General features: G+C 63.0%; 2 protein-coding genes across 11 annotated transcripts; both read left to right on the top strand.

Annotated features, from left to right (window-relative positions):
- Nucleotides 1-2: 2 nt before the first annotated feature.
- Nucleotides 3-4,230, top strand: TEPSIN (TEPSIN adaptor related protein complex 4 accessory protein). Of its 4 annotated transcripts, none has more exons than XM_085556619.1 (13): nucleotides 3-311; nucleotides 552-624; nucleotides 888-979; nucleotides 1,073-1,166; nucleotides 1,304-1,371; nucleotides 1,479-1,557; nucleotides 1,667-1,738; nucleotides 1,917-2,117; nucleotides 2,211-2,373; nucleotides 2,619-2,732; nucleotides 2,868-2,946; nucleotides 3,022-3,156; nucleotides 3,417-4,230. In XM_085556619.1, the coding sequence occupies exons 1-13, from the start codon at nucleotides 270-272 to the stop codon at nucleotides 3,858-3,860; spliced, it is 1,656 nt and encodes a 551-aa protein (XP_085412745.1). In that variant the 5' UTR covers nucleotides 3-269; the 3' UTR covers nucleotides 3,861-4,230. The 4 variants fall into 4 exon arrangements, with proteins under 4 accessions (XP_085412745.1, XP_021389869.3, XP_085412744.1 ...); XM_021534194.4 differs by having other exon boundaries at nucleotides 2,616-2,732; XM_085556618.1 differs by having other exon boundaries at nucleotides 1,304-1,353; nucleotides 1,907-2,117; nucleotides 2,211-2,732.
- Nucleotides 4,231-4,878: 648 nt separating this feature from the next.
- Nucleotides 4,879-17,344, top strand: CEP131 (centrosomal protein 131). Of its 7 annotated transcripts, none has more exons than XM_085556611.1 (27): nucleotides 4,879-4,916; nucleotides 6,409-6,601; nucleotides 7,302-7,387; nucleotides 8,151-8,262; nucleotides 8,360-8,478; nucleotides 8,580-8,693; nucleotides 8,788-8,949; nucleotides 9,129-9,246; nucleotides 10,008-10,124; nucleotides 10,752-10,920; nucleotides 11,029-11,129; nucleotides 11,248-11,430; nucleotides 11,771-11,962; nucleotides 12,060-12,197; nucleotides 12,472-12,597; nucleotides 12,677-12,793; nucleotides 13,677-13,706; nucleotides 14,122-14,224; nucleotides 14,450-14,651; nucleotides 14,889-14,996; nucleotides 15,115-15,232; nucleotides 15,364-15,438; nucleotides 15,516-15,658; nucleotides 15,943-16,120; nucleotides 16,198-16,340; nucleotides 16,971-17,031; nucleotides 17,111-17,344. In XM_085556611.1, the coding sequence occupies exons 2-27, from the start codon at nucleotides 6,431-6,433 to the stop codon at nucleotides 17,177-17,179; spliced, it is 3,255 nt and encodes a 1,084-aa protein (XP_085412737.1). In that variant the 5' UTR covers nucleotides 4,879-4,916; nucleotides 6,409-6,430; the 3' UTR covers nucleotides 17,180-17,344. The 7 variants fall into 7 exon arrangements, with proteins under 7 accessions (XP_085412737.1, XP_085412741.1, XP_085412739.1 ...); XM_085556612.1 differs by having other exon boundaries at nucleotides 4,909-5,055; XM_085556610.1 differs by having other exon boundaries at nucleotides 4,910-5,055; nucleotides 11,768-11,962.
- The last annotated feature ends 2,178 nt before the right edge of the window (nucleotides 17,345-19,522 follow it).

The raw sequence follows: 19,522 nt of genomic DNA, 5'->3' as shown, positions 1-19,522 counted from the left end.
GCTCCTATTGGGCGGGACCACGCCAAACCACGCCCCTTCTGATTGAGTATTCAGCGCGGGCGGCTTTGATTGGTGGAAATGTCGGTTGTTTACTTCCCGCCTCCTTCAGGCGTCAACTTCATGGGGCGCTTCCGCCTAGAGTCCCGCCTTCTCTCTCCGGTGATTGGTTGAGCAGCAGAGCTTCGCGCTCTCATTGGTGGAAAACAACTTCCGGAGGGCGGTTCCCTGACGCCGCCGAGGGACCGGGCAGGGCCGGTGCCGGCAGTGTCATGGCGGTGCCGCTGCGGGACCGGCTGAGTTTCTTGAGCCGGGTACGGACCGGGGCTTTTGGGGGGTGGGGGGGGGACTGCCGGGGCCTGACGTCACTGCTTACCGGCGGCGTCATCGCTGCACACACACACACACACACACACACCCCCCCCTCCACTCGCTTCTGCAGCGGCCTCGCACAGCCCCGGCCGGGCCGGGCCTGCCCCGGGGCCTCGGTCCAGTCCCCAGCACCGGGGGCCGGGGCGGGTCCGCCCCTCTCACGGCGCCCCCTCCTCCTCCAGCTGCCGGTGTTGCTGCGGGGCACGGCCGACGACGACACCCCGTGCCCTGGGTACCTGTTTGAGGAGATCGCCAGTATCCTTCAGGGAGCCGGGGGCACGGGGCAGGGGGATTCCCGGGACAGGGAGGGGATCCCGGGACAGGGAGGGGATCCCGGGACAGGGGGAGCTCCCCGGGGCTGCTCCAGGCCCTGGTGGGCTTTGGAGGCCTGCGGGGCCTGTTGGGGGCAGCCGTGGGACTGTGGGCCCTGGCTGGGACCCTGTAGAGGGGCCGAATTCCTGGCACTCGGGGGCTGCTGCTGCTCTCCGGGCCCGGCTGGATCCCTAACCCGTCCCTAGAGATCTCCCACGAGTCCCCCGGGAGCAGCCAGTGCCTGCTGGAGCATCTCCTCACACGGCTGCAGAGCAGCTCCTGCCACGTCAAGTTGAAGGTGGGTCCGTGCTGGGAGCACTGGGGGGTGATGGGATGGAGCCCCCCTGCCCCAGGGAGGGCAGCTGTGACTTGTCCTTGTCCCCCGAGCCAGGTGCTGAAGATCTTGCTGCACACCTGCTCTCAGGGCTCCCCCCAGTTTGTCCTGCAGCTGAAGAGGAACGCCAGCTTCATCCGGGAGGCTGCGGGTAATGGCTGGGGGGACACGGCAGAGCAGCAACAGCCCCATGGGGGGCTGAAGACCCCCTGCTGCCGGGGCTGTGCCAGGAGCAGGGTCCTACCCCGCCTGGGAGTGTCCCCCACCCTCCCCTCTGTGTGTCTGCAGTGTTCTCCGGACCCCCAGACCCCCTCCACGGCAACAGCTTGAACCAGAAGGTGCGGGCGGCCGCACAGGTGGGTGCTGGAGGGACAGGGCAGCCTCCAGCCCCTTGCTCTGGGGACTCTGGGGTTCCCAGCACTGCCACCACTCCTGTCTGTCTCTGTGTCTCTCAATCCCACAGGACCTGGCCAGCATTCTGTTCTCGGATGCGCCGCTGCCGCAGCCCCTGGCATTGCCCGCCCGGCCCCCGGCCCCCGCCGGTGAGCACAGCCCCCCCGGGCCAGACCCTCGCCAGGGGGGCAGGGACACAGCAGGAAAGGGGAACCCTGAGTGCCTCTGCCCCTCCTGACATTCCCTGTGCCTCCCCAGGGATGGGCTCCAGCCCCAGCCCCTGTGGCTCCATGCAGGGATTTGGCTTCAGCAGTGACAAGAGCAGCTCCGGTGAGTCCTGGCTGGACCCTCACCGGGTCTTTTCCTGCTGGGAGCTGGGGCAGGGCCATGGAGTCACTCTGTGCCTCGTGCTCTGACCTCCCAGAGTTCCCTCACCCCCCTTTCCCAGCCTGGAGCTCGGAGTTGGGGTGATCCCTTGGGGTTCTCCCAACATCCCAGCCTCTCGCAGCGTCCACAGGAGAGGCCCTGCTGAGCAGCCTCCAGCGGGCGGCCGAGGCCGTGGCCCAGGCCGTGCTCCCGGCGCCGGGGGGGCCCCGGCGTTTCCGTGGGGACCTCCCCGAGGACACCTACGAGCCCGTCCGAGCTCCGTCCCCTGCCAGCAGCCCGGCCGTGCCGCCCCCGACTCCTCCCGCGCCGCGCGCGTCCCGAGGTGGGTCCTGCCGGAGCAGCCGGGGGAGTCTGGGGGGTCCCCAGCCGTCCTGGGGGCTGTGGGGACCCCAGCTCAGCAGCGCTGTCCCTGCAGTGAGCCACCAGCCGGGGCTGGCCGGGGGAGGCTGGGAGGAGGCAGACAGCGGGCACAGCTCCCGGGAATCCTCGCAGGGCCACGAGCGGAGCCGCGCCTCGGACTCAGGCAGCAAATCTGGCAGCTCCGGGGCCAGCCGAGAGCTGAGCCACGGCGCCGACAGGTGAGAGGGGCCCGGGGGCTCCCCTGCCCTGGGACTGTCCCGGGTGTGCCGCCCTCATTTGCCACACCATGGATCCAGAGTGCCCCAGCACTGCTGGCTGGGTTCCACCCGGGGCGTTCGTCCTGCCGGCTGCAGGTGGGCAGAGCTGCTCAGGGTGGGGGTCCCTGTCTGCCAGGGGCTGTGCAGGGAGGGACCCCAGGAGCAGTAAGCAGGTGGCTCCTGTCCCCATGGGCTGTGTCCAGCAGGGTGGACGCTGACAGCCCGGGTGACTGCCGGAGGGAGCTGAGCCTGGTGTCGGGACTGATGCGTGGGGCCAGGGTCTTCCTCACCAGGGAGGAAGCTCAGCACTTCCTCAAGGAGTAAGTGTCAGAGAGGGATGCTTCCTGGGGCTCTGAGGGCTTCTGGGGCAACCTGAGCCTTTCCCTGGCTGCCTGGGCCTGGACTGTGGGGATGGGAAGGTGCTGCAGGTGACTGTGACCCCCACCCCTGTGCAGGTGTGGGCTCCTCAACTGTGAGGTGGTGCTGGAGCTGCTGGGCCGGGCTCTGGAGGATCCCAGTGACAGCGTCCGCATGGTGAGCACAGGGGCTCCCCTGGGAGGGCTGGGGGGCGTTTGGGGGCCTGCCAGGCTCAGCTCCCCTTTCCCACAGAGGTCCATGTGTGCCATCTCTGCCCTCGGCTGCTCCGACCTGCTCTCCCCAGAGCAGATCTTTGCCGTGACCCGGCAGCGCCTGCAGCACCTCAGCCAAGGCAGCCCTGGGCCTGTGGCCAACCGAGCGACAAAGGTGACTCTGGGGACATGCCTGAGCGCAGTCCCTTGGGGGACACAAGGCGCAGGTTTGCCAGCCCTTGGGAACACACAGCCCTTGGGAATGGCTCTCTGTTTGTGCCAGAGGGGTGGTTTGGCTGCCTTCCCCAGGGCGGGGTGATGCTCCCTCTGAGCCCTGGGAGGGGACCCTGGGGACGCTCCCTGTGCCTGGGCAAAGCTACCAGGGCCAAGCCCCTTTGCCGATGCCGCTCTCACTGTGCCCACCCCCTGTCCCAGATGCTGCGGCAGTTCGAGGCCCTGTGCCGGGCCCAGCCCTCCCCGAAGGCCCCACGGCCGCCCTCGGCCCCCTCGGCGGGCTCGGCCACGGACCTGCTCATGGACATCCCGGCCGTGGCCAGCGAGAGCTTCCTGACCCCCCTGAGCCCGGCCCCGGCGCCCGCAGCCCCCGCCGAGGAGCCGGGGGTGGCATCGGAGCCCCCCGGGCAGCCCGGGGCCGCGGTGCCGGCCTGTCCCTGCAAGCAGCACGGGGGGAGCAGGCTGGCAGGGGACACGGCGGCCCCCGGCCTGTCGCTGTTCGCCGGCATGGAGCTGGTAGCCCGTCCTGGCGCGGTGCTCCGGCCGCACTCGCCGCCAGCCGAGCCACAGACGCCATCCCAGGACAGAGACACGGACACGGAGGGCACCCTGCAGCCATCAGCCTTCCCCTTCCTCAACATGTAGCTGCTGTCGGGCCCCGGGGGCTGCGGGGGCTCTGCCCCCCTCCCTGCGGGGCCTGCGCTGTCCTGGTGCCTCGGGGGACACGGTCTGAAATGGCCACAAGGGCCAGGGCTTCCAGCAGGTGACAATGTCCCTCTTGCAGTCCGTGGTGTTCCAGGGCAGGCAGAGGAGCACGGCCCCTCGCTCCTCCAAGCTGGACAGGGGCATGGGACGCGCTGGGACTGCACTGGGGGTGCTTTGGGACCCCAGCATGGCCATGGGTGCTCTTGGGTGGCCCCCAGCTGCAGGCTGGGCTCTGTGGGGGTGGGGTGGGAGCAGACACCGTCCCCATGGGGTCGGGACCCACCAATAAACCCCCACTCGGGTCTGGGAACGTGTGACTTCTTCTGCGCCGCTGACGGAGCCTGGCCCATGGCGCCTGCTGGTCCATGGCACCTCCTGGCCCGCAGCCCCACATTTTCCTATAGCCCCATGGGCCCCCAACAGCCCCACAGCTTTCCCCCTGCTGCACTGCTCTCCTCCATGCTACAGTCCCTCTAGTAGCCCCATGGTTCCCCCTCTTCCTCACAGCTCGGCCCCTGCCCCAGAACCCCCTAATAGCTCCACTCTTTCCCATGGCCCTAAATAATCCCATGTGCACCCCCGCCCCATAGTACCCCCTCTTCAACCCACCCCCCCATAGAGCTATGACGCCCCCATCTTCCTCACGTCTCCCCTCACTCATAGCTCCCCAGTAGCCCCAGTCCCCTTCTCAGGTCACCAAAATCCCCATTTTCCCCCAAAATCCCCATTTTCCCCCCAAAAACCCGTGAAGGCCCCGCCCACGTGGGTCAAGCCCCGCCTCTTTTCCCGCCCTAAAGCCGCTCCCATCTCAATACTCTCGTCCCATTGGTTGGCTCCTGCTAAGCCCCGCCCCCGCCGCGACCCACGCATTCCTTCTTCATCCCTCCTCAATCCCACCCCTTTCCTCCGCCTCGGCCAATCGCGTCTCTTGGCCCGCCCCTCCTCCGTTCCCATTGGCCGCTGGCCGGCAGCCCCGCCCAATGGCTGTGGCCGGAGGTGAGGGGATGGGGGCGTTTAATGGCGGCTGAGGGGGTCCGGGGGGCGCAGGGGGTTCCAGGGCCGCGGGGACAGGGCCCGGGCCCGGGCCCCGCTCTCGGCATCACCCCCGGGCCGCGGGGGTCTCACCCGCCTGTGGGTGCGTGGGGCCCATTACCGAGATCATGAGGGGTTGGGGTCTGGCGGGGCTTGGAGTGTTTGGGGTCTGGGCTGGGGCTCTGCGGGGATTGCGAGCTGGGGGTCCTGGAGGGGTCTGGGTCATGAGGGCCTGGGGATATGGGCTGGGGTCAGGGGGGGCTCGGGGGCCATGGAGGGCTGGGGTTGGGTGCCCTGTGGCTCTTGGTGGGGGTCTGGGACTTGGGGGACTCGGGACCTGGGGATGGGTGTCCTGGGAGGTCCTGGGGGCATCTAGGAACTGGGAGCTTGGGCTTGGAGCTGTGGCTGGGGTCCTGCGCCTCGGGAGTGCGGGAATTTGAGGGGACTGGGTTTTGGGAGCTTAGAGGAAGGTGTGGGAGCTGGGTGATCCTGAGGGGCTCAGGGATTTGGGAGTTTCAGGCCAGGGCTTGCCTCTGGGTCAGAAGGGGGCTGGGGGGCTTGGGGCTATGGGGGCCTGGGGCTTCAGAGCTGGGGAGTCTGAACTTCAGGTGTTTGGGGGGCTGGGGGCTCGGGGGGCTGTGCTGGCCTGGGCTCCTGAGCCTGTTTTCCTGCCGTGAGCCCAGCGGTTTCCATGAGAGCCGTTTGTTTCCTCAGGCTGTGGAGCCCGCGGCATTGCCAAGGGCTGTGGTAGAGTCCTGAGAAGGTGTCATGGTTTGACACTTTTTCTGTGTCAAACTACAACAGAGGGGAAGCCAGGGCTGCCAGGGGAGAGTGTTTAGGGACGGTATGGGTAATAAATTTAGAGATAAAGTAATCTGGTCTTTTCCTGGATCAGCACTGGGGCTGGGAGGATGCAGAGGGGAAAAGGTGGGAATGTGCTGCCCTGAGCTGGGAGGGGGGCCCAGCTCTTCCTGTGACCCCTGAGAGGGCACAGACCCTTCTGAAGGAACTCTTGGCAGGGGGAGCATCCCTTGGGAGCTGCTCAGGTGGTTCTTCAGCATCCCAGCCCCATGTGGGATGTGGGGTGAGCTGAACCTCCAGCCTGCACAGATGGAGCCGTTCTGGGTCTGTGTGATCCTGTGGCAGCCATGGGCTGTGTCCAGTGAAGCAGCCTGGGATAGGGAGCAGGGCTTTTCCCTCCCTTTAGTCCTCTGCTGGAATCCTGGCCCAGAAATGTGACAGCAGCACATGGACAGCCGTAGGGTTGGGTGAAAGCAGTGAGGAGCTCTCCTGGAGCCTCTCCAGGGCTGTGCTTGGGTTGTTTCCTATGTGGGAATTCGGAGGAAGGTGTTTTGTGCTGTTGGGCAGCAGTTCCAGCTCTGAGAGACAGTGTTTGCGGAGCGCCTGGTTCCAGGCTGGCTGCTCCATGCCTTCCCTCTCCCTACTGTTCTTCCAGGGCTCCTTCCTGCTGCTCCAGCATGAAGAGCACGCGGAGCTGCTGCTCTGTCCAGAGCCCCGACGCGGCAGACCTGATCCTGACGGGGCTCCCGGCGCCGGTGTCGCGGCGCCCCGGCAGCGCCTCTCCTGCCAAGTTCATGGCGCGCTCCGTGTCCGTGGCTGCCGACGGCAAAGCCAAGCGGAACGCCCCGGTGAGCCCCTGTCCTTCCCTGTCCTGTGCCTGCTGTGTGGGATGGCTCCAGGCACAGCCCTGTCCCCTCTTGCCTCGGTGAGCCCCTGTGCTATGCCTGCCATGTGGGATGGCTCCAGGCACGGCCCCGTCCCTCTCGCCGTGGTTCCCCCAGCACCAGCCCAGCTTTGTTGTGGCAGCGCCCTTGGTTATCGCTGCTCGTGGCTCTCTGCTGGGTGCAGAAGAGCAGGCATCAGGATTCCCTCTTTTCCCTTCCTCGCCCTTCACCTCCCTGCACCAGTTTCCATCTGGAAACTCCCGATTTCCTGGTGTCTCCTGCTGGGCGGTCAGGCCCAGCCTGCCCCTCATGGAGCACCCCCTGTTCCCACCGCACCGGGGGCTCCTGAGTGGGGGTTCCACAGAGGCAGCAAGCCCCAGGTGCTTGCTGGGCTCAGTCAGGATCCAGCAGCAGACAGCCTGTGCTGCGTGCTGAGTAATCCCTTGGCAGCATTCCCACGCCCTTGTTCCCGGGAGCTTGTGCTAAGGAACGTGTTCCTGCTGGCTCAGCAGCGCTCGAGCGAGGTGTCATTGCCCACTGCCTCAAGGAGAACTTGGCAGTCCTGGCGTAGTGGGAACTCCGTGTCCCACTGGCTGAGAGGGTGGGGGAGCCTGCCTGTGCTCCTCCTGAACGGGGCTGCTGGATTTATCCCTGCTCTCCACAGGAAGATGCGGGATCCCGGGCCATGAACAACCTGCGCAGGTCCAACAGCACCACCCAGGTGAACCAGCGGGTGAACAGCTCACACAGGTACAGCTCCGTGTGTCCATCTGTCCTGTGGGTGCACTGGGGGACACCCCACCCGTGTGTCCAGCCTCCCTGGTCCCGGGGGGAACAGGAGCCTTTCCAAAATACCCTGAGCTCTGTCATGCACTTCAGGAGTTAAACCTGGCCCTGAAAAGCCAAGGTCTGGCACTTGGATTATTTTTTTGAAGAGGAGGTCCCTTGTTTAGGGTTCCATAGGATCACACAAGAGCCCAGCCTTAAAGTCCCATGCAGAATCACTTTGCATGAGACCAGGTTGCTCCAAGCCCCATCCAGTCTGGCCTGGGACACTTCTCTGTCAGAGTATTGCCCAGATTCTGTGGGCAATCTGTGCCAAGGCCTCTTCACCATCACAGGGAAGAATTTCTGTTTGGGGAAATGGAGTATATTTCTGTGGCGGTGACAAAAGACCATTGGATTCCAACAGCCCTCATGGACTCTCCAGGCCATACCTGGGCTGTGTGAGGAGACAAAGTTCTCTGTTCCCAGTGCCCTCTGAGTTGGGATTTTCCATTTTCCCATTGGTCTGTGCCTGTCCCTATCACCCCACACCACCCTGGAACCCAAAGCTCTGTGTAAAAATGAATCATTGGTGGATTTTGTGGCCATGTAACAATTCTCCAGCCTCTTTCTCCTCTGTCACACTGAAGTTTCCAAATGCCCTATGTAGTCAGAATCTGTTCTGTGGCTGTGAGTTATTCCAGAACCTCTGTTCTCTCCTCTCTGCCTTCCCTGGGTCTGGATGAAGCTCGGAGCAGACAGACTTCCTGGCCTTCTTTGAGGGCAATCCAGTAGGAAGGAAGAAACTGGCAGCTCTGAGCAAAGCCTCCCCTGAAAAGAAAACCACTTGGAATATCTTGGTGAGGATGGCAGGCTCTGGCAGTGGGCGGCTCTGTGTTCCTGGTGGAGTTTGAGGAGGTGGGTTTGGTGTCCTTATCCCTGCTGACTCCATGGCAGGATGACCAGCCCCGAGTGTTCCCAGGCCCCTCTGGCTCCCACGGCCTCGAGCCGCCCACGGGCATGAGGAGGAAGGAAGCCACAGTGCTCCTGGCTGCCAACTTCACTGCCAACAACAGGTAGGACAGAGGGTCCTGACAGGGAGAGTGGGTGCAACTGCATGGAGAAAACACCTGGAGGGGGGAAGCTGTTTCTGACACTCCTGGTCTCCCCACACAAGGAGCAACAAGGGCGCAATGGGCAACTGCGTCACCACCATGGTGCACAACAACTACTCCACTGCTGAGAAGGGCCCTGCTCCCAAGAGCTCCAACCAGGCTCCCAGTTCCCTCAAGTGAGTGTGGGGGTGTCCTGGCTCTGCAGCTGGGCTGGCCCCAGGGTCATGTGTGGTGCAGGACAGGGCTGAGTGGCTTCATCTTCTGTCCCAGCAATGTTGTCAAAGCGGCCTCAAACGAGGATGGGGAAGGCAGCAGCAGCCTCGTGAAGTCTCAGAAGAATTTCTCCAGCAACAACATCATGACCCACAACAACAACAGCAGCAGCAGCAGCGTTCCCCGGAGGACAGAGGTGACCGAGGAGGAGGCCGAGAGGTGAGGGAAGGAGCAGAAGGACAGTGCCAGGAGGTGTGAGGAGCTCCAGGGGAGGTTGTTCTTCTGTAAATCTCACACTGGGGAAAGGCCACTTTTAGTGTCCCTGCAGGTCTTGGTGCTGTGGGGAAGCCATCTGCTGCTCCTGGGGCTGTGCTGACCCTCCCTCCCTGTCCCCACAGGTTCATCCAGCAGGTGAACCAGGCCGCTGTCACCATCCAGCGCTGGTACCGGCGGCACTCGCAGCGGCACAGGACAGCGGCCGCAGCTCTGGGGCGCCTGATGGCTGCCAAGAGAGAGGTTGGTCCTGTCCCCTGCTCTGTAGCCCAGACCACCCGACACCCATGTCCCACTGGCCACCCAGCTGGGGTCCCTTTAGTCCCCAGACCTAGGTTGTGAGAGTTGAGGGGGCTCTGGCTTCACATCCAACCAGCCCCTGCATGGTCCAGAGAACTGGAGGGGGTCCAGTTCCCTGAGCTGTGCTGGCTGTGTCCAGGGATTAGCCTGGCTGGGTTCCAGCAGGAGCTGAGGCCCAAAGGCTCAGCACCACACGGCTCCAGTTCCCCCAGCCCCCTGCCCATTCGCAGTCAGACCCTGGTAGTAGCAGCACAAGTCTCCCTGAACTGCCACACTGGTGGCCAGAGAAGGGATGCCCCATGTCGGCTCATCCTAATGAATCCCTGATGAGATGGCTTGTTAGAGTGATGAGGTTTCGCAGCTATTTGTGTTTCCTTGTGTTCAATTATTTATCCCAGTAATGAAAAGCTCTGTTGCTTTTGCGTGTGAGTCTATTTTTAAGCCTTGTCTCCTTGGTGGTTGCAGACCCAGATGATGATATAATAATAATAATAATAATAGTAATAATAATAATAAAAATTGCATTGAGAATCTGAAGAAAATGAGCTGCTCCAAAGTGGAGCTGTGCTGAGAGCTCCTCACCTGCACAGAGGAGAGGATGGAAAGCCTGGATATGGGGTGCCCAGGTGTGGGTGCCCCTCACACTGTTCAGTGCTGGGTGCTGTAGAGCTCTCAGTAACATTTTTGACCCTCCTCTCTGGAAGGAAAGGCAGCAGCGGATGGAGGAGGGGAATATCCTGGATTTGCAGGAGAGGAAGGACGAGGAGCGACGGAAGATCCGAGAGGAGAAGGCGCGCCTGGCCCGGCACGCTGCCATCCAGGTAGGGCCAGGGCCAGGCCTGTGTGACACCATTTGTTGGCAGCATCCTGCAAGGCAGCAAGAGGCCTCTCTGCATCTCCAGAGTCTTGGCATGGGGCAGGGTCAGAGCCAGCCTTGGAAATTGAGTGCTCCCTCTGGAGATGGAGGTGCCACGGAGCAGTTTCCTGCTGTGCTCCTGCCAAGCCTTGGCAGCTCATTCTGAGCTTGTGAAGACAGTGCTGGTTTCTTTGTAGTTCTCAGGAAAATGGTGACCACGTTGAGATGGGGAGACTCCAAGCTCTGTGGAATGGCCAAGGATGTGTGTGCTCTGGGAATGGAACCCTCTTCAGGAGCAGGGTCCTACTGGAGTGGGCCGAGTACCACTCCATGTCCCTTGGCAGGAAGCAACACGTCATTGTCACCCTGCTCTTGCAGCTGGTGGTGCAGATGGGGTTGGCAGAGGCTGCAGGAATTGGCAGTAAAGCTGGGGATGTTTTAAACCCCAAATTTTCTTTGCCCTAATTGGAAACATTGGACGAGACACATCAGTGAGCAGCTGGAGGATGCAAAAACACTGCCACAGCCTTGCAAACACAGGCTTGTGCCTTTCCAAAGCTTCAGGACATCGATGGCTCCTCTGTCCCTGCAGGAGCTGCAGCAGAAAAGGGCCCAAAAAGCCTTGGAGACGAAGCGCTCGGCAGAAGAGCAGGTGCTGGTGAAGGAGAGCAGGAGGGTGCCCAAGAAGAAGCCTGGTGCCAAACCTGCCTCAGCCAGGAATGCCAGCCCGGCCGGCAGCCTCACCAAAGCCAACAACACCGGTGAGTCCCTGTGGCGTGTCCCCAGAGCTTTGGGAGTGAGGGGTTTGCTCTGAGGAGCTGCTTCCCAGGGGCTGGGGCGAGCGCCTGAGAGCAGTCTGGTTCCTGTAGAGGCCAATTCCCCCTCGGCAGCCTCGGAGCTGGAAGGAAGCAGCCTGGGAGTTCTTGGCTCTGTCCCCTTGCAGGACCCCGGGGCAGAGGACAAACTGCAGGTGGGTCTGGCTGTGCCTCCTGGAGGCCTTGGCAGCAGCTGCTCTGCCAGGGCGACATCAGAGCCTTTCCTGGCTTCTGGGGAGACCCAGAAAACTCTCTTTCTCTCATCTCCCTTAGGATGTGAGCTCCAGGGAGACGGGTAACGAGGACCTGGAGACAGCAGTGGCTGCTGGCAGCAGGGCTCCATCCAAGGTCACGCTCAACGAGCTGCTGGACACGCTCCGGCTGCTGGAGGAGGAGCCGGAGCTGCTGCCCCCGCCCAAACTCCTCAAGAAGGACAGATATGCCTGGATGGACAGGGTGAGCTGGGGAATGAGACTGCTGTGTCCATCCTTGCACAGTGATGGCTGCCTGGTGAGAAACAGCCGGGCACTGCCAGGGAAGGTGGTGGAGGGGCTTGGAGTGCGCGATGGAGGAGTGTGGAGGAGGAGATGGAGGAGTGTGGAGGTGGTAGAGGAATTGTTTGGTGCATTGAGGGCTTGGATGTTTGCAAGGAGCAGCAGCCCATGCAAAGGCTGGTGGACAGGGTTTAGCCCAGAGGATCAGGCTGGTTACTGGGCTGCAGTGATGGAGACAAGCCAGCACCTCTTCTCCTGAGCCTTTCCCTGGGTGCTTATTCACCATGGTGAATTCCCAGCAGGAGCCCAGCTCCAACTCCCTGACTGCTGATAACTTGGAGAGGTTTGGGAAGCTGAACCACTCTCCAGGGGTCCCAGAGGACGGGGCTCTGCTCTCGGAGGCCAAGCTCCAAAGCATCATCAGTTTCCTGGATGAGATGGAGAAGTCGGAGCAGGAGAGGCCCAGGTCAGCTGCCTCAGCCACGCAGCGGGAGGTGAGTCCATCTGTGGTGTGGGAATCGTCCCCCATCTCCCTGCCCTCATTCCAGGTAGTTCCATCTCCTTTTCATCATGTTTTTTCTGCTGTGGCAGAGCTTCCTTTTGGAAGAGGAGCTGGCTCACGTGGAGCAGGTGTCAGCGGTTGCTACAGAGGTGACAAACTCCATGATGAGGCTGAAGCTGGAAGTGGAGGAGAAGAAGAGAGCCATCAGCCTGCTGCAGACTGCTCTGGTGTGTCAGCCTTACACGTGGTACTTGGGACTATGAAGCACATGATCAGGACTATCCCTTGATTTTACAGAATCGTGGAATTGTGTGGGTTGGAGGGGACCTTAAAGATCATCTAGCTGGGACCTGGGCTGAGCTCCCTTCTCCTCTGTCCTGGGGGCTGGGTGTTCCTGCTGACAGGGGTGGGAGATGTGAGCACCAGGACTTTGCTTTAGCTCTGTCCCTCGTTTTCCTGGCCTGATGGTGATTTCCATGTCGTGGCTGTTTGACCCCACAGACTCAGCAGCGGGAACTGACCGACCGACACATCAAACAGACTGAGCAGGAGCTTGGCCAGCAGCTCAGGCTGCAGAGGGAGCAGTATGAGGCAGCTATCCAGAGGCACCTGGCCTTCATTGACCAGGTAATCCCTCATCCCAACTCCTGAAGGGAGAGGCTGAAGTGCCTGCACCTGCCTGATGCCAGCTCCTTGCTCTGCCCAGCTCCTCGATGACAAGAAGGTGCTGAGTGAGAAGTGTGAGGCCGTGGTGGCAGAGCTGAAGCAAGTGGACCACAAGTATGGCCAGAAGATCACCCAGATGCAGGAGCAGCACGAGCTGGTGAGGGGACAGGGAAGATGGGGTGGGGCATGTGCTTGCTGATTTTGCTCAAATGGGGCCTCTGCCCGGAGCAGTGCAGTCTCTGCCACCTTGGTGGGACCTGGACACTCCCAGGAGCTCTTCCCTGTGCATAGAAAGTCCCTGTCACCACAGAGCTTTGTCCTGGCTCCCCAAAAGGCTCCTGTCCTTTGCTGCCCAGGGCCAGGAGCATGGCACTGACCAAGGGACAGTGTAAGCTCCCAGGCTCTGCTTGGAGAGACCCTTCCCACACACCTGGCACAGGTTGCCCAGGGAAGCTGTGGCTGCCCCATCCTTGGAAGTGTCCAAGGCCAGGTTGGATGGGGCTTGGAGCAACCTGGGATAGTGGAAGGTGTCCCTGCCCATGGCAGGGGGTGGAACTGGATGAACTCTAAGGTCCCTTCCAACCCAAACCATTCTGTGATTCCATGGTGCTACTGAAGGCAGAGCTCTCCCAGGCTGAGGGTGCCCAGGGTGCAGTGCTGGCACAAACCAAATACCATGGAGGAATTTGCTTGTCCTGCCGATGGGGACAGCTCAGCTCGCCCTGTGCCAGGCCTGGCAGGAGGGCAGCACCACTGGGCTCATCCAAGCTCTGCTGTCCCAGTCCCTGCTTGTCCTTGGCCTTGGAGCTGAGCTCATGCCTGGCCAGACCATGGGGGTCTCTTGGTCTCTGGAGCAGGGTCCAAGCACACAGGTTCCTGACCAGTCCTCCAGCTTGTCCCTGTCCTCATCCCTTGTACTGTCTCCCTTTGCCCCCATGGACTCCTGCCCTGCCTGTGGCTTCCACAGACACACCTGTGTGGATTTTCCTCTTGCCCACCATTCCCCTTCTCTCTCCATCCCCTCCTTTCTCTCTCCCCAGGTCTGGCGCACTTTGGGCCCCTTTTGTGAGGTAAATGTGGTCTTTGCTCTTTTGTGCCTTGCCCTCTGCTCTCGTGCCCTGACCTGCTCTGGCCCTGCTCCACCCCCTGCCAGAGGGTTTACCATGGCAGGGAGAGAGAAGGCTGGAGAGGAAAGCACCATCACACAGGGACAGATGGGCTGCCCTGCATGCAGAGACCCTTGGCAGCCCCCAGTTCCCCTTCCCTCTCCATCGGTGCTCTCATGTCTTGGCAGTGAGCACTTTCCCAAGGGGATGGAGAAGGCACTGGGAGAGTGTGTGGCCACTTCTCTGGGCTGGAAGAACACACCTAGCCAGGGCTGTGCATGTATCCATGTGCAGCTACACAGCTTCCTTCCCAACAGCCTGGCTCCCAGGGCTTTTCTCTCCCAGCTTTTCTGAGGTTTTCCCATTTGCTTCCAAACAGGAGATTAAGAAACTGAAGGAACTCATGAGTGCAACTGAGAAAATCCGTCGGGAGAAGTGGATTGAGGAGAAAACCAAAAAGATCAAAGAAATCACGGTGAAAGGTACGGGCAGGTTTCTCAGCAGCAGCTGGAGCCAGGGCAATGCCAAGGTGGTCCAGGAGAGATTAGGAAGAGCTCCTTGCTGTGGGCAGTGTTTGCTCCCTGTTTCTGGTGGAGCAGATGCCAAAGGGCAAAAGAAACCCCTCTGTGCTCATCCCCACGTTGAGCCGGCCGAGGGCACCGGGTGGGTTCCAGGCCGAGCCGTGCCCGTCCTTCCCGCTGTCCCAGGGCTGGAGCCGGAGATCCAGAAGCTCATGGCCAAGCACCGCGAGGACATCCGGCAGCTGAAGCTGCTGCACGAGGCCGAGCTGCTGCGGTCGGACGAGCGGGCGGCGCTGCACTACGGGCGGCAGGCGCAGGAGCTGCGGGGACTGCTGGAGCGGGAGAAGGAGGAGCAGAGCCAGCGGGAGCGGGAGCGGGCCCGGCAGAGGTGCGTCACCCCGGGCTCGGCGCTGCCTTGGGGCTCCAGATCTGGGGTGCTGTCCAGCACCAGTCTGCTGCTGGGATCCCGGTATTTGCAGCTCCATGGGGAGCAGCCCCTATCTCTCCACCGGCCTCAGGTGGGCGATGCTGCTGAGCTGGGAGCATCCTCTGGCATGGCGAAGGGCAGTGTGGAGAAGAGGCCGAGTGCTTGAAGGCACATCCCTGGAGTGTCTGTGCCCCACAGGTGTGAGCAGCAGCTGGAGCAGGAGGAGCAGGCGCTGGAGCTGCAGCGGCGCCGGCTCTATGCCGAGGTGGCCGAGGAGAAGGAGCGGCTGAGCCAGCAAGCAGCCAGGTGGGCAGGCTGGGGGCCTGGGGCTGGGGGCAGCCTGGAGCTGTGGGGCTGGGCTCCCTGGGCCAGATTTCTGTGGGAAGAGAGGCTGGTGTGGATGCTGGGAGCTGTGTCTGTGCAGGCAGCGAGCAGAGGCAGAGGAGCTGCGGCGGCAGCTGGAGGCCAACAGCTCGGCCCTCACCCAGGCGCTGCGGGACGAGTATGCCAAGGAGAAGGAGGAGCAGGAGAGGCGGCACCAGGTCTGATTTCCCCTCACCTTCAGCCCTTTGGGTGCTGGCACCACCAAGCCTTGGACCCCACAGGGGCAGCTGCCCCCAGCCAGCACAGGAGGGTCCCAGAACTGAGCTGTTGTTTTCCCTTCTCCTCACAGGCAGAACTGAAGGTGCTGAAGGACCAGCTGGAGCTGGAGAAGCAGGCCTGGGAGGCCAACTATGTGAAGAAGGAGGTAATAGCTGTCTTCCAAAGGTGCCACCCATGGGCTCTAAGAGGAATTTGAGGCCATGTCTGCTGTCTCCATTCCAGGAAGCCTGGCTGCTCTCTCGGGAGCGGGAGCTGCGGGAGGAGATGAGGAAGGAGAGGGACAAAGAGATTGAGCTGGTGATCCAGCGCCTGGAGGCCGACACGTCCTTGGCCAAGGAGGAGTGTGAGAGGGCAGCAGAGAACAGGTGAGGAGGAAAGGGAGGAGGGAGGTCTTCCAGAGCTCCAGAGGCTGGCCTGTTTTCCCTGTCCCCCGGACATCTCTCCAGTGAGTGCTGGAGTAGTGTTAGTGCAGGAAGGAGCAGCTCACAGGGACAAAGTTCACCTCTCACCCGAGGAAACAGCCCCGGATCTCTTGTGGGGCAGCGCTGCCCTTGCTGCTGCGCCCTGACCCCTCCTGCAGCAGGAGTGGGGCTGGGGTGAGCCAGGCTGCAGTGGGATGAGCCAGGCAGCCTGTCCTTCCTGCCCACAGGATCAAGAGGATCCGAGACAAGTACGAGGTGGAGCTGCAGGAGCTGGAGCGGTCGGAGCGGAAGCTGCAGGAGCGCTGCAATGAGCTGAAGGGGCGGCTGGCCGAGCTGGAGGGGGACAGCATCCGGCTGCAGGGCCTGCTGAAGCACAAGGAGCAGGAGCTGGAGGAGATCCGGAAGGTGAGCCTGGCCCATGCCTGGGTGTGTGGGACCGGCTGTCCCAGGGGCATGGAGACCTGACTGAGGTGATGTGGCAGGAGTTTGCAGACAGGCTGGTGGGGATGGAGGAGGAGAACGCGCGGCTGAAGGCAGAGATGACGGAGCTGAGGGCCCGGCAGCACCTGGAGCTGGACAGGCTGGTGCGGGAGAAGGACCAGGAGCTGGAGGAGGTTCACAGGAGGTGAGGAGCCTAGGCAGGGTGCAGGAGCTCAGCGCTGCATCCTTGGGAATGGCTTCCAGCCCTGTCCAGGCAAACCAGGCAGAGGAGTCTTGTCTGAACTGACTGCTGCTCAGCCACCCTGAATCTTCTGTCCCTTGTCACTGCTGGCCTGCTCTGTGCCATCGTGTCCCCAGGGCTGCTCCTCTGCCTGCATGGATGACATGAGTGCCAGGAGAGGCCAGTGGAGCACAGATCTGTCTGCGTTCCTCCCTGGCAGGAGCCCTGGCCAGGATCACTGTCACCTCCTGGGGGCTCTCTGTGGCTCACACATGATACCTGTGACTGCAGCCATGTGATCTTCTCCAGAGGGGCAGGGCCCAGGGTCAGGGCACAGCCACAGAAGCTGAGGGCAGCTGGGACATCCCCAGAATGCTATGATAATTAAACCTTAGGAAGCTAATGTACCTTTCTTCCTGTAGACAAATCAGTTGACACTACACAGCACCCCCCATTGGAATAAAGCTGCTGCCAGTGTGTGATGGCACCTGGAGCCCAGCTGTGGCTGGGGAGAAGGGCTGAGCTCCCCCCCTGGGGCAGGGCCCAGCCCCGTGTTTGATTCTGGGGTGCTCAGCCCCTCATGTCCATGTCCAGGGTGAAGGCGGCGGTGCTGAGGAAGGAGGAGAGCATGAGCAGCCTGCGGAGGCAGTACGAGGTGAGTGAGGGCTCCTGGCCCTGCCCTGGCTGCGGCTGGGCGGGCACTGCGAGCTCGCTGTGCCCTGTGCTCCGTGCAGGCGGCCGTGCAGAGAGCCAGCCTGCTGGAATCGCTGCTGCAGCGGCAGCGGCAGCTGGCCGCCGAGTGAGCGTCCTGCGGGCAGGGAGCGGGGCTGGCGCCGGCCTCGGGCCCTCCCCTCCCTCCTCCCTTCTTCTCACAGCCTGGGCCCAATGCCCTGGCCGTGCTGGGACACTTGGTGGCCTTTAGATGGTTGGGAGTCTTGTTCTGATAATAAATCTCTGCTGGTTTCTACCGCTGTTTCTATACTTGTGCATGTCAGTGTCAGGGCACGAGTGGCTCTTCCACGAGATCTGTGTCCACTCCCACCTTCCCAACCCCATTCCTGCAGCCCAAGACCCTCCCTTTGCTCTGAGGGTCCCCAGCACCCTAATCTATGCCTTGCTTCCCGTTCTAAGCTGAAACATCCTGTAGGATGCAGGGAAGTAGAGCCATGGCAGGATGTGATCCCACAGCCTCTGCTACCTGCAGATTCCTCAACACCCACTAGCAGGGCCGGGAAATGCCTGGGCTGGGCTGGTGGCATGTTTCCTCTCGGCCGGGGTGTGCAGCCGCTCTGGTCCCTCCCCCGGGCCGGGGCTCGGAGCAGGGGCCGGCAGATGTTTTCTCAGCAGAGTCCCTGGTGGTTCCCATCCGTCCTGCTGGTCCCTGTGCCGGGGCGGGGACACAGAGGGTGGCTGGGCCCTGCACAGCGGAGCCGCGGCTGTGCGGGTCTCTGTTCCCCTCTCCGCGCTGTGCCAGGCAGGAGAGCTCATCCCAGTGTGCGGGAAAGGCCGGGCACGGCGCTTGTTCCGCTGTTGTTTTTGACCGAGGAGTTTCCTGAGCGCCGCTTCCCACCGTGGGCCACCCCGAGCCCGCGGCTCCGGGAATCTGCCGTGGGAGAAGGGGGCTCGGCCCTCCCGCTGCCCGGCCAGGGCGTCCTGTGCCTGTGCCCGGCCCTGTGGCTCCGCTGTGGGACCCCGAGCCCCGAGCATCGCCGCTGTGGGGTGGGCACGGGCACCCACCCACGGTCCGCGGGGTGTGCCCGGCCCTGATCCCGCCGCTCCCCGGAGCTCCCGGCATCTTCCCGGCCCCTCCCCGGTATCGCCCGGGCTAATTTCTAGGCCAGTGCCCGGTTCAGGCATGAATAAATCAGCGCCGTTGCATAACGGGGATGCGGATTTTCACCGGCTGGCTGCCCGCGCCGGCGCCCCCCGCCCGCAGCCCGGGGGTCCCGCGGGACCGGCGGCCGCGTGGCACGAGCGAGTCCCTGCCCCAGTCCCTGTCCAGTCCCTGTCCCAGCCCCAGTCCCTGTCCAGCCCCGTCCCAGCTCCTGCCCTTGCCCCAGCCCCAGCCCCAGCCCCTGCCCCAGCCCCTGCCCTGCCCCTGACCCAGCCCCAGCCCCAGCCCCTGCCCCAGCCCCTGCCCCTGACCCAGCCCCAGCCCCAGCCCCTGCCCCAGCCCCTGACCCAGCCCCAGTCCCTGTCCAGCCCCTGTCCCAGCCCCTGTCCTGCCCCAGCCCCAGCCCCTGTCCCGTCCCTGCCCCTGACCCTGCCCCAGCCCCAGCCCCAGTCCCTGTCCCTGCCCCTGTCCCGTCCCTGTCCCCGCCGAGCCGCGGCACGGCGGCGCTGCGGGCTGTGCCCGAGATCCCCGGGGCAGGAGCCCCGTTCCCCCGGCTGCCCCGGGATTAGGCGGGCGAGCGGAGCCGCTGCCGCCGCGGGGCCGGGAAGGAGGTCAGGAGCACAGGGGGCTTTTGGCAGGCGCCGCTCGGGAATCGCGGCTCAATCTGGTGTCTGCCCGGGAGGGGATTAGCTGCAGCCCCAGACAAATCAGCCGAGAAGCCGGACCAAGTGGCAGGATCCGAGCAGGGTAATCTCCCCTTGGGAAAGGTCTGTAATCTCCCCTGCTAATTGGGGCGGCGGCAGCGGCGCCGCCCCGATCGGGAGGGGATGTCAGGGGACCGGTGCCACCCTGCTCCTCTGCCGGGCTTGGACCAGCGCTGCCACAGCCCCGAGCTCAGGGCTGCTCCCTGGGGCTTTGGGTCTCTATTCGCCTTTGGGTTTTTCCCTTTTACAGCCACGTTGGAAATCTGTGGAAAGCGGGACAAGCGGCAGGAGGCACAGGGCAGGTGGTGGGTTTGGGTGACCATGACAGAGCTCAGCCCTCCTCCCGGATGTGCCCAGTGGGGCTGCTGGGGGTGTCACCTGGGCACGGAGGGTGCTGGGACATGGGACTGCTGTGCTTGGTGTCCCAGCTGAGCTGGGGATTCCGGGTCTTCCCAAGGTTGGCACAGCAGGGCTGGGCAGGCACACACTCCTTTCTCATGCCCCTAACCCATCCCTATCCCAATGTCATCCCCAGTCCATCACTGTCCTTGTCTTCTTTCCTATCTCATTCTCAGTTCCATCCCATCCCATCCCATCCCATCCCATCC

The sequence above is a fragment of the Lonchura striata genome, chromosome 18 (assembly GCF_050655825.1).
Source record: "Lonchura striata isolate lonStrDom1 chromosome 18, ASM5065582v1, whole genome shotgun sequence".
In the NCBI taxonomy this organism is placed as follows: Eukaryota; Metazoa; Chordata; class Aves; order Passeriformes; family Estrildidae; genus Lonchura; species Lonchura striata.
Note: the sequence above shows the minus strand (reverse complement) of the source record. Positions and strands in the feature narration are given on the sequence as shown.

Coding starts and splice junctions, on each gene's coding strand:
- TEPSIN (XM_085556617.1), top strand. CDS start 270: ATGGCGGTGCCGCTGCGGGACCGGCTGAGTTTCTTGAGCCGG. Junction 980..1,072: donor CCTGCCACGTCAAGTTGAAG/GTGGGTCCGTGC, acceptor CCCCCGAGCCAG/GTGCTGAAGATCTTGCTGCA. Junction 1,739..1,906: donor CAGTGACAAGAGCAGCTCCG/GTGAGTCCTGGC, acceptor CCAACATCCCAG/CCTCTCGCAGCGTCCACAGG.
- CEP131 (XM_085556610.1), top strand. CDS start 6,431: ATGAAGAGCACGCGGAGCTGCTGCTCTGTCCAGAGCCCCGACGCGGCA. Junction 11,431..11,767: donor GATATGCCTGGATGGACAGG/GTGAGCTGGGGA, acceptor GTGAATTCCCAG/CAGGAGCCCAGCTCCAACTC. Junction 11,963..12,059: donor CCTCAGCCACGCAGCGGGAG/GTGAGTCCATCT, acceptor CTGCTGTGGCAG/AGCTTCCTTTTGGAAGAGGA.